General features: G+C 34.8%; 1 protein-coding gene across 5 annotated transcripts in view; it reads left to right on the top strand.

The window, feature by feature from the left end:
- LEKR1 (leucine, glutamate and lysine rich 1) overlaps positions 1-12,606 on the top strand; it is a 202,074-nt gene that overhangs the window by 75,336 nt on the left and 114,132 nt on the right. For all 5 annotated transcript variants that reach the window (XM_070466525.1, XM_070466528.1, XM_070466526.1 and 2 more), the window contains one exon: positions 5,942-6,117. In XM_070466525.1, coding sequence (XP_070322626.1) covers positions 5,942-6,117 — 176 coding nt within the window. The remainder of the gene's footprint in view (positions 1-5,941; positions 6,118-12,606) is intronic.

The following is a 12,606-nucleotide window of genomic DNA, read 5'->3' as shown; positions in this document are numbered from 1 at the left end:
CCTTGGACTGCAAGGAGATCTCACCAGTCCATCCTAAAGGAGATCAGTCCTGGGTGTTCATTGGAAGGACTGATGTTGAAGCTGAAACTCCAATACTTTGGCCACCTGATGCGAAGGGCTGACTCATTGGGAAAGACCCTGATGTTGGGAAAGATTGAGGGCAGGAGGAGAAGGGGATGACAGAGGATGAGATGGTTGGATGGCATCACTGACTCAATGGACATGGGTTTGGGTGGACTCGGTGTTGGTGGTGGACAGGGAGGCCTGGCGTACTGTGGTTCATGGGGTTGCAAAGAGTCAGACACAACTGAGTGACTGAACTGAACTGAACTGATGGTAAATTGTTATTTAACTTTTAAGAAACTACCAAAATATTTTGCCTAGTGGCTGTACCTATTTTCCTACCAGGAGTGAAGATTCTACTTTCACTTTTCTTGCCAACTTTTCTTCTTGTCTTTTTTTATAATAGCCATCTGGAAGCTGTGAAATGGTACTTCATTGTGCTTTGATATGTGTTTCCAAATGAGTAATGGTGTTGGACATCTTTTCATGTTTTGTATGGTTATTTGCTGAAATATCTATTAAAATATTTTGTCTATTTTTTCATTGGCTTGTTTTCTTGTTATCAGATTGTAAGAGTTCTTTGTATGTTCTAGGTACAAGTCTTTTATTTGAAATATGATTTGCAAATATTTTCTCCCAGCCTGTGGCATATCTTTTCATTTTCATAATTGTGTCTTTTTGAAGAATGAAAGTTGTTATTTTCAGTGGAATACAATTTAATCAATGTTCTCTTTTATGGTTTGTGCTTTTGGTAATGTATCTAAGAACTCTGCTTAACCAAAGGTCACAAAGATTTTTTCCAGTAGTTTGTTCTAAAGGTTTTAGAGTTTTAGCTCTTAAATTTAAGTCAGTGATCCATTTTAACTTTTGTGAATGATGTAAAGTAAGGATCTAAATTCATCTTGTTTTCATGTTCAACTGTTCTTTATAAAGGACTTTACCAATATTCCAGCTACTTTTACCACTGCTTATTTACCCTTAAAATCCTCATCTTTATACCTACATATATGTTGTTAAACACCAGGTCCTCAATTTCCCCAATACTATTCTAAATCCTCAATATTCTGCTTAAAATTCTTTGTGCTACTTGTCTCTCAACATCTATGTGTCTTGACATATATATATACTTATATATACTCATGAAGAGAATTAAAAGTTATCAATATAGGCATATTTCCTGTGACTCAAATGATACTTAAGTTTCAGAGCCCCCTCTTCCAAGCTTCTGGTAGTGCCCCTGGCAAAAGTAGGATGGTTTTAAATTGTAGGATTAATTTAAATTATAAAAAACTCTGTCTCTGCGTTATGATTTCCCTTATCTTACTTTAGGATAGTCACTGGCATTTGGGGGATCTGAAAGGGAAAGTCAAGTTGGGAATATACATTGTAATTGCCATTTAGAAAGACATTTTAGACTGCTTTAATTACATAAGCAAGACATTGAAGATTAAAAATTAGGATGTATATGAGTTTTTTTAATTAATTAAATAAAAGCAATGCAGATGAACAATTTAAACAATAGAAATTATTCTGTCATGAAGAAACAATTTTAACTTCTTTTTAGATTACATAATAAGAGGTACATTTTCAATAAAATTTCTTGGATTATTTTGTAATACATTCAATGAAGAGGAGTTCAAAATGTGAATACATTGAGGGGAAAGATTTGTTTCTTGCTGATTTGACAAAAGCTGTTAACATTACTGAATATAGCATAGAATCATGGTATACTATTTCAGGACATCTGAGATAAACTGGTTCATGAGTTTCATCATTTCAAAGATAATTTAAGATGTCATTTTCTGATAAAACTTGAATTCCAAAAATTTATCATATATGAAAGATTTTAATAAGGATTTTTCCAAATTTGACAATACTTAATATTTAAATGATATTACAAATAATGGACTATAAAGCTAAAAGAATCTTTCTAAATTACCACTGATAATAAAACTAATGGCCATGCTAGATGAAAAGCTGTATAATTTTTATATTCTCCCTGCATAAAGTATTATTATACAGTAGTTCTCATATGAAAAGGTGCTTGTGAAGCATGTAGCCAAAAATTGTAGGCAAAAAGTATTGTAGAGCTGTTACTTAAAAGTTATATCATTTTTCAGTATTTTGTGATTTTGATAGGATTTATTAACTTTTAACAGTTATTTTTGTAACGATTTTTCTCAACCTACAAATACATGCACACTTTTTTTTTCCCCATTTATTTTTATTAGTTGGAGGCTAGTTACTTTACATCATTACAGTAGTTTTTGTCATACATTGAAATAAATTAGCCATGGATTTACATGTATTCCCCATCCCAGTCCCCCCTCCCACCTCCCTCTCCACCCGATCCCTCTGGGTCTTCCCAGTGCACCAGGCCCGAGCACTTGTCTCATGCACCCAACCTGGGCTGGTGATCTGTTTCACCCTAGATAATATACATGTTTCAATGTTGTTCTCTTGAAACATCCTACCCTCACCTTCTCCCAGAGTCCACAAGTCTGTTCTATACATCTGAGTCTCTTTTTCTGTTTTGCATATAGGGTTATCGTTACCATCTTTCTAAAGTCCATATATATGTGTTAGTATACTGTAATGGTCTTTATCTTTCTGGCTTACTTCGCTCTGTATAATGGGCTCCAGTTTCATCCATCTCATTAGAACTGATTCAAATGAATTCTTTTTAATGGCTGAGTAATATTCCATGGTGTATATGTACCACAGCTTCCTCATCCATTCGTCTGCTGATGGGCATCTGGGTTGCTTCCATGTCCTGGCTATTATAAACAGTGCTGCGATGAACATTGGGGTGCACGTGTCTCTTTCAGATCTGGTTTCCTTGGTGTGTATGCCCAGAAGTGGGATTGCTGGGTCATATGGCAGTTCTATCTCCAGCTTTTTAAGAAATCTCCACACTGTTTTCCATGGTGGCTGTACTAATTTGCATTCCCACCAACAGTGTAAGAGGGTTCCCTTTTCTCCACACCCTCTCCAGCATTTATTGCTTGTAGACTTTTGGATAGCAGCCATCCTGACTGGCGTATAATGATACCTCATTGTGGTTTTGATTTGCATTTCTCTGATAATGAGTGATGTTGAGCATCTTTTCATGTGTTTGTTAGCCATCTGTTACATGCACACTTTTAAACCTAATCTTTGTAGTCATCTTTTAGAAGAAAGCCATCCTTCTGTCCACACCAATCATATAAGATCTGGATTCTACAAAATGTGATGGAAATGCTCTTATTTAAGAAGCTTGAATTTTCTGTTTCCTGCCTTTTCCCCTGCAGAAGCACATGCATCCACATCCAGTCTTTCTTTTATTAAATATCCCTCTAGCCTTGACCCCCAGGTATATTGCTTGCTCCCAGCACCTTGCATTGGGCCCATTAGTCCCTTTATCTTTACTTAGTTCATAGTTCTTGTCTCTTTTTCTTGCCACTTACTGGCTTTGTGTTCAAAACCCCATTCTCACTATTGGGTCCCTTGATTTAGTGATCTATGTGGACTCTGATTTTTTTTTTTTTAAACTGAGGTTTGAGTGATTTACAGTGTTGTGTTAATTCCTGCTATATAGGAAAGTGACTCAATTATATATGTATATATACATTCTTTTTTTGTATTCTTTTCCATTGTGGTTTATCTCAGGATATTGAATATAGTTCCCTGTGCTGTATGGGACTTTATTGTTTATCTATTCTATACGTAACAGCTTGCATCTGCTAACTCAACCTCCCAATCCATCCCTCCCTTACCCCACCCCTTTCTTTGATTTTTTTTTTTTTTTTAAATCAGCGTCCCTCTTAGCTCCGAGGTCTGCATGCTGATTGAGGATCCCCAGTGGCATTTGGTCACTCACATGGACCTTAGTAATTGACCACACAAAATGACACTACCCTTCTTCCTAACAAAGGTTAATCGTTTAGCCTTTGTTTTACATCTGTCCTTTCCATCACTTCATGGCAAATAGATAGGGAAACAGTGGAAACTGTGGCTGACTTTATTTTTCTGGGCTCCAAAATCACTGCAGATAGTGATTGCAGCCATGAAATTAAGAGGCGCTTACTCCTTGGAAGGAAAGTTACAACCAACCTAGGCAGCATATTAAAAAGCAGAGACATTACTTTGTCAACAAAGGTCCATCTAGTCAAGGCTATGGTTTTTCCAGTGGTCATATATGGATGTGAGAGTTGGACTATAAAGAAAACTGAGCACTGAAGAATTGATGCTTTGAACTGTGGTATTGGAGAAGACTCTTGAGAGTCCCTTGGACTGCAAGGAAATCCAATCAGTCCGTCCTAAAGGAGTTCAGTCCTGGGTTCATTGGAAGGACCGATGTTGAAGCTGAAACTCCAATATTTTGGCCACCTAATGCGAAGAGCTGACTCATTGGAAAAGACCCTGATGTTGGGAAAGATTGAGGGCAGGAGGAGAAGGGGATGACAGAGGACGAGATGGTTGGATGGCATCACTGACTCAATGGACATGGGTTTGGGTGGACTCTGGGTGTTGGTGATAGACAGGGAGGCCTGGCATGCTGTGGTTCATGGGGTTGCAAAGAGTTGGACACTACTGAGCGACTGAACAGAACTGAATTTCTAGCTCTTTGCACAAGAGATGATCACATCTCTTGCATGTGTTTTAGTGTCTGTGACTGCACTCTCACTCAGCTATGTACACACTCAGGTCTCTCCCATCCTAACAAACTATTCTACTGTGGATCTTCTTCTTTTTCTCCTTGTTGCTTCAGTCAAGGTTCTTGATTGCTGGCACCACGTAACTGTTTCCTCATTTCTGCTTTACTGCTCAGTCTTTTCCTACCTGATACCTCTGAAATCAGCAACGGCCTCCTCAATACGAGGCATGATGGACTGTTTAGCCTTTATCTGAGGACTTAAACACTGACCACTACTCTTTCTTTTCCCGTGGCCTTTCAGATGTTGTCCTTTTGTTTTTTTTCCGACACACTGATTGCTCCTACCTCGTCTCCTTTGAGAGATAACTTTTCTGTTTTACTCCCATAAATATTGGTGTTGTCCAGTCTTTTATCCTCAGTACTTCTTACTTCTTTATCCCTCAACGGAGTGATTTTTTTTTCAATCATTCATTCATTCATCAGCATGTGTTGAGTATATATATGTGGTAGGTACTGTGCTAAGTGCTAGGGAGACTGTGATGAACGAGATAGATACACTGTCTGCATAATAGGTCTTAGTCTACTTAGGGAAATATTAACAAAATAATTACTTGCCATGGCTTCAGTCCTCTTCTTTTTCTGATAATACTCAGATCTGTGTCTGCATTTTGATTGTTAGGTAAATGTTAGCCAGGACACCTGAAGTAATAAAAATCATTGGGATGGCAAAACACATGTGGTTACTTTGAGTTGTGGCATTTGATGAAGCAGAGTACTGGATCAGTCACTTAAAAAATTTCATTTATTATTACCCCATGTTTTATACTGCCTATAGGGCCATAGCACAGGAAGAATGCTGTCTACAAATTTGAGATTCTCTTTTAGGCTCAGTGGCTAAGTCACTTTTGACTTAATTTTCTTCCAATGTTTGCTGTCAATTTTTAAAGAATATAGGAAAAAATGTATATGGGGATAGTTAGCTATCTTTATTTATAGTTAAAAATAGTAACACAATGGAAATGAATTGGGGTGACCATATTACCTCAGTCTTTCTGGAACATCCCGTTTATATGTTGTCTCGGCATAATATAGATAGCACCTCCTTTCACTTTCAAAATTGTCTCCATTTGAGTGGTAGATTATATGGTTACTATAAAACCATTTTTCAAAGAAAATTTTTTTAATATTTGTTATTATGCCTGCTATTTTTTTAAATCCTAATTTTTCTTTACTACTTTACAGTCAGAGATTGATGGAATACAAATATTTCTGGACTAAGACTCTTTCATTACTTACTTTTACTAAAAGAGAGCTAAACAGTATTAAAAATGAAGTATATGATCATTTTAAAAACTGGACTTCACTGAAGAGAGAAATTTTTCTACAAATTAAATCAATAAGTGAAACAGCCTTGACAGGTTTGTTAAGTATATTTAAAATATAACCGTCCTTTTTTGGTAAATTGTACATCTAAGTAATGGAATAATGATATTTCATTTTATGTGATGGGAATTATGATTAATTTTAAACCTATTATTTCTTTCGATGACCATTTAAATCTATTCCAACCTTGAAATTCAATAATTATAGGCCTGATCTAAGATAAACTCTGATATGTCAGTCTTGAACAGTGGCTGGAAGTCTGGTTATTCCTGTTAAATGTACAAATTGTATTTAAAAATTTTTTTTTCTGTTAATGACTGATCAGATTAGATCTAATTAGATCAGATTTCCCATAGATAACAACTCTAAATTCTGGACAAAATAGCTACTTGAGAACACTGAAGAGTGACCAAGCCTAAACACATGGAGGGAACATTAAAAAAATTGAAAGAAGGTCTGTTACTGTTTGAAAAAAGCCCATCTAAAAAAACCATACACTGGGTGATTCCAACTGTATGACATTCTGGAAAAGGCAAGACTGTGGAGATAATAAAGAGATCAGGGGTTGCCAGGCTAAGAGGGAAGGATGAATGGGTAGAGCATGGAGGGTTTTAGGGCGGTGAAACTATTTTGTATGGTGCTATAATGGTGGATATGTGTCTTTATAAATTTTGTCAAAACCCATAGAACTACATCACTGAGAGTGTACCCTTAATGTAAATTATAGATTTATGATAATGATGTGCCAGTGCAGGTTCATTAATTGTAAAAAAAAAATGTACCACTCTGGGGCAGGATGTTGATGGTGGAGAAGCCATGCATATGTCAGGGGCAGAGAGTATATGGGAATTCTCTGTACTTTCTGCTTAATTTTGCTATGAACTTAAAACTGATCTAAAAAATATATTATTTTTTTAACTAAAAGAAGAGAATAGCACTGGTTGAATTCCTTGTTTGTTGTTGTTGTTTGTTTTGGTGTTTATTAAATGACTGTTAGATTGAGGGCAGTGTACAATCTAATCCATGCAGGGAAGCTAAAACTTTGATAAAATCTATTGTCTTTTTGGTTTGAAGACTTGTGGACAGCTATCAAGGCAGCCCTAGCTTTGAGAAGTGAGAGGATACCCTCAAAAAGAGATAGAAAGAGAGCTCAATTATTGCTTATAAATTCTTCCCAGATCTCTGGCTTATCCCTGAAATACATGTGCACAAAGAAGACTTTAAACAGCTCATCTAAGGTTAAACTGACATTACTGTGACCTACCCTAAGGGGAAACAGTCTTAAGTATTTGAGTGCAGCCAAGTTAACTACTTGTCAAGGCAAGACTTCTAGAGTGGGTTGTCATGCCTTCCTCCAGGGACTCTTCCTGACCCAAGGATCGAACCTACGTCTTCTGCATTGCAGGCAGATTCTTTACCTGCTGAGCCACTGGGGAAGCCCACTAAAACAAAGCAATACCAAAAACAAATAAAAATCACCTGTTGATGTGACCACTTCACTTTTGACAAGGCACCCAAACAATTCAATGGGAAGAGAAAGTCTTTCAACAAATTGTGCTGGAATAACTAAATACTGATGTGGGAAAATATGCTTTGACTCCTACATCACACTGTACATAAAAATTAATTCAGGATATATCAGAGCTAAAAATAAAAGCTAAAACATGGAACACCAAAATATCTTCATGAATTGATAGTAAATTAAGGTTTCTCAGAGAGGATAGAAGTAAGAACTACCAAAAAAATTGATTAATTAGACTTCATCAAAATTAAAAACTTCCACTCATCAATAGATGCCATTAGGAAAATGAATAGGTAAGTCTCAGACAGAAAATATTCAAAAAATCTGTGACAAAGGACTGCTATCCAGATTACATAAAGAACACTTACAAGTCAATAGAAAAAGGACATACAATCTAATCAAATATGCCTAAAAGATTTGAATAGAACCCTTTACAAGAAACGATATACCAATGTCCAATAAGGACATGAAATGGCACTTAGCATTATGAGTCATAAGGGAAATGCAAATTGAAACCAGTGAGATACCCGTACAAACCCACTAGGTTTAAGTGAAAAAGGCTTGACAGCAGCAAATTTTGGTGACTAGGGCAACGGAAACTTTCATACAAATTGGTCAAAGTATAAAATGCTATAGTCACTTTGAAAAAAGGTCTGATAATTTTTTAATAAAACTAAAGATACATCTGTCTGATGACTCTGAAATTCTTCTCTTTGGAATTTATCGTGTCCTGCAAATGAAAGCATATGTTCATAAAAATATTCAGCAATTTTATTCAAGCTTTATTCAAAATAGCCTTAAATTGGTAAAAGCCTGAAAGTACATCACTAGAATGGATTATGTAAAAATAAACAACTGAACAAACAATGGAACATAGAATGAACTATAGTAATGCTGTAAACTGGATAAGCATCAGAAATATTACGCTGCCTGAAAGTAACCTTATACAAATAATTGCATATTGTAAGATTCCATTTATATGATGTTTTAGAATAGGCAAAACTAATCTACAGTGGGGAAAAAAGACAGAAGTAACACTAGTTATCTCAGAGGGGAAGATTGACTCAGAAGGGGTGTGAAGGCACTTTTTGTGGTGACAGTAATACTTTCTATTTTGACAGAGGTTTGAGTTACATGATGGATGCATTCTTCAAAACTAATCTAATGATGCATTTGAGGTTTGTGCATTTCTTTGTAGGTAAAATTTGATTCAAAAATTACAAATCTATATTGAATGCTAATTAATAATGTGTTTAGGGAATCAAACATATTGACTTACCTTGAAATGCATAAAAATGTAAGGTGAATAGATGAGTAGTTATGTGATAAAGCAAATATAGTAAAATGTTAATTGAAGAATCTAGATATTGTGTATATTTGGTTCAATTCTTCCAACTTTTCTGTGTATTTTAATTTTTTTTTTAGTTAATATTAGAGAAAAGAAAGCATCCTAACTGTATAACAACTTCAGCTAAATTTTATTATATGATATGTGCCTTTAGAGGTGAGTTGTGTATGACAATATAGTACTCCTAAATTTTTTACTTAATTTTGAGGATTAAATTTAGACAAATACAGGTAAATATTATAACAACCATGTTTTCAGCTAACAATTTTTAACATTTTACTTTTTTAAAAATATAATTGTTTATACTTTAATATGTATGAATAAAGAAAAGTGAAAGTCACTCAGCTGTGTCCCACTCTTTGCCACCCCATGGAATATACAGTCCATGGATTCTCCAGGCCAGAATACTGGAGTGAGCAGCCTTTCCCTTCTCCAGGGGATCTTCCCAACCCAGGAATGGAACCAGGGTCTCCTGCATTGCAGGCAGATTCTTTATCAACTGAGCTGTCAGGGAAACCCAAATATTTAAAGATAAATGGAGAATCTCATGGACAGAGGAGCCTAGTGGGCTACAGTCCATGGGGTTGCAAAGAGTTGGACACGACTGAAGCAACTTAGCACGCGCGCAGAAATCCTACCAGCAGGGCTCTTGAGTCAGAGATTCAAAGTTCACATACTGACCCTACCACTTACAAAATCTCTGGACCTCAGTGTCATCATCTGTAAAATACATATGCACACATACACCACAATATGCCTATGACAGTAAAAATCAAGATATGTCAGCTTCTATTATTTTATTCTTTTTATTCTAAAGTCTGCATTCCTTCTGTTGTATTAGATTTTCACTTATCCTACAGAAATGTTCATTTGGTTGTCTTGTAGGTTTTCTCCTAAATAATGAAACAAAATTAATGCTCTTCACCTATAGTTTAAATATATGTACATATATGTGGTGTACTGTGTTTAGTCATGCAGTCATGTCCAATTCTTTGTGACCTCATGGACTGTAGCCCACCAGACTCCTGTCCATGGGGATTCTCCAGGCAAGAATACTGGAATGGGTTGTCATGCCCTCCTCCAGGGGATCTTCCCAACCCAGGTCTCCTGCATTGCAAGTGGATGCTTTACTTCTAAGCCACCAGGGAAGCCCATGTATATATATATTATATATATATATATATATATATACCTATCTCCAAAGAAAATGAAAACACTAGCTCCAAAATACATCTGTACACCCTTGTTCATACAATACATGCAAACATGTTCAATACGTACAAACAACCTACGTTTCTGTTAATAGGTGAATGGATAAAGAAATTGTGAGATATATATAACACAATACTATATATCATATAATATTATATATTATGATATTATAAATTATATATATATATATAATTGGATATTATTCAGCCATAAAAACTGAAATCCTGCCATTTAGAACAACATGAGTTGACCTTAAAGAGGTTATGGTAAGTTAAATAAGTCAGAGAAAGATAAAAACTGTATGATCTTCTTATATGTAGAATCTCAAAAAACAAAAAATAAACAAGAAAAGCTACTAACCAGACTCATAGAAAAGAGATTAGATTTGTGGTTATCAGAGGTGGAAGCGAGGGGAGGGAAAAGAGAAGTTGAAGACTGTTAAAATTTAACACTGCTCTATGATATGTAGGAAAGTTGTTAAGAGAGTAAATCCTGAGTTCTTATCACAAGGAAAAAAATTGTTGTTGTTTTTATAAAAATTGTATCTATATGAAATTATGGATGTTATCAAATCTATTTTGGTAATAATTTCACAATAAGTGTAGATTAGACCATCACAGTGTACACCTGAGACTTACCCAGTGATGTATGTCAGTTATTTCATAATTAAATTTTAAAACTAAATATATATGTGTTTATTTAGATCCATACAAATATGCTCAACAAGGTATTTTTTTTTTGAGATATAGTTGATGTACAATATAATATATAGTTTCAGGTATATAACATGGTGATTCACAATATTTAAAGGTTATATTCCATTTATAGTTATTATAAAAAATTCATTATATTCCCTGTGTTTTTCAGCATATCCTTGTAATTTACTTGTTTTGTACAGCCCAACTGGTTCTTGATAAGAGCGACAAGGTTTTTGACAAGGGTGCACAGCAGAGGAAGGATAGCCTAGCCTTTTCAACAAAGGCTGGATGGCGCTAGATACCAAAGACATTGATCCAAACCTCATACCTTATACAAAAATTAACTCAAAATGAATCATAATTTTAACTGTAAAAGATAAAGCTATTAAACTTTTAGGGAAAAAAGAGAATCTTTGTAACCTCGCAATCTTAGACTTAAAAGCATATACATAAAAGGAAAAACTGATAAAGTGGACCCCAGCAAAATTAAGAACTTTTCCTCTGTGAAAGACCTTGTTAAAAGGATTGAAAAGCAAGTTACAGACTGAAGAAAATACATATCTGGCAAAGGGCTTATATCTGGAATTTATATTTTTTTAAACTTTCAAAGCTCTACATCAGGAAAATAGTTCAGTTAGAAAATGGGCAAAATACATGAGGAGAAATTTCATTGAAGAAGATATACAGGTGGCAAATAAGCACAGAAAAATTGTTTAGCATCATTAGCCATTAAGGAAATGCAAATTAAAACCATGATGAGATACTGTGAAATATCTCTTACAATGTCTAAAATTTTAATTGAGTATAGAAGTGTTGGCAAGGATAAAAGAAACCAAATCACTCAATATTGTTGGTGAGAATGTGACATGGAATAGCTGTTCTAGAAAATAACTTTACAGTTTCCTCTAAAGCTAAAAACACACTTAACACATGACTCAGCAGTTGCGCTTGTAGGCATTTTATCTGAAAGAAATAAAAATCTAAATTCATGAAAATACCTGTACATACATTTTCATAGCAGCTTTATTCATTATAGCCCAAACTGGAAACAGCCCAAATGTCCTTCAATGAATGAACAAACTGTCCTTTATCCATAACATGGAATACTACTCAATAATAAAAAATAAATAGATTATTAATACATGCTCAAGGGAATAGTCTGAGTGAAAAAAATCTAGCCTCAAAAAGGTTACATATTATAAGTCTATTTATATAGCATTCTTGAAATAAAATTCTAGAGAAAGAGAACAAACTAGTTGTTGCCAGCGATTACAGCTGGTGGGGATAGGAGTAGGTCTGGCTATGAAGTGATAGCAGGGTAGTAACTTTATGGTGATAGAATAATCCTGTATTTTGATTGTATTGGTATTAATAGTTATATAAAGCTACATATGTGATAAAATTGCACAGAGCTATGCACACGTGAGTATGTGTGTGCACATGCACCCACAAATAAAGGTGTGTATAGCTGGTTAAATCTGAATTAATTCTGTGGATTATACCAAGATCAGTTTCTTAGTTTTGATGGAGTACTGCAGTTATACAAAACGTGAACATGGGAAGAGGAGGAATAAAAGTGACACAGGACCTTCCCACACAGTTCTTTATAGCTTCCTGTGAATCTCTATTTCAAAATAGAGGTTTTTTTTTTTTTTTTTTTTTTTTTAGCCTATATAGTATTTTATGATCCCTTCATTAAATAGTAAATCTAGCATTTCAGAGTTTTGAAATATTATTTCATATC

The sequence above is a fragment of the Odocoileus virginianus genome, chromosome 4, assembly GCF_023699985.2.
Source record: "Odocoileus virginianus isolate 20LAN1187 ecotype Illinois chromosome 4, Ovbor_1.2, whole genome shotgun sequence".
In the NCBI taxonomy this organism is placed as follows: domain Eukaryota; kingdom Metazoa; phylum Chordata; class Mammalia; order Artiodactyla; family Cervidae; genus Odocoileus; species Odocoileus virginianus.
The sequence above is the reverse complement of the archived record's forward strand: the minus strand, read 5'-3'. Positions and strand labels throughout refer to the sequence as shown.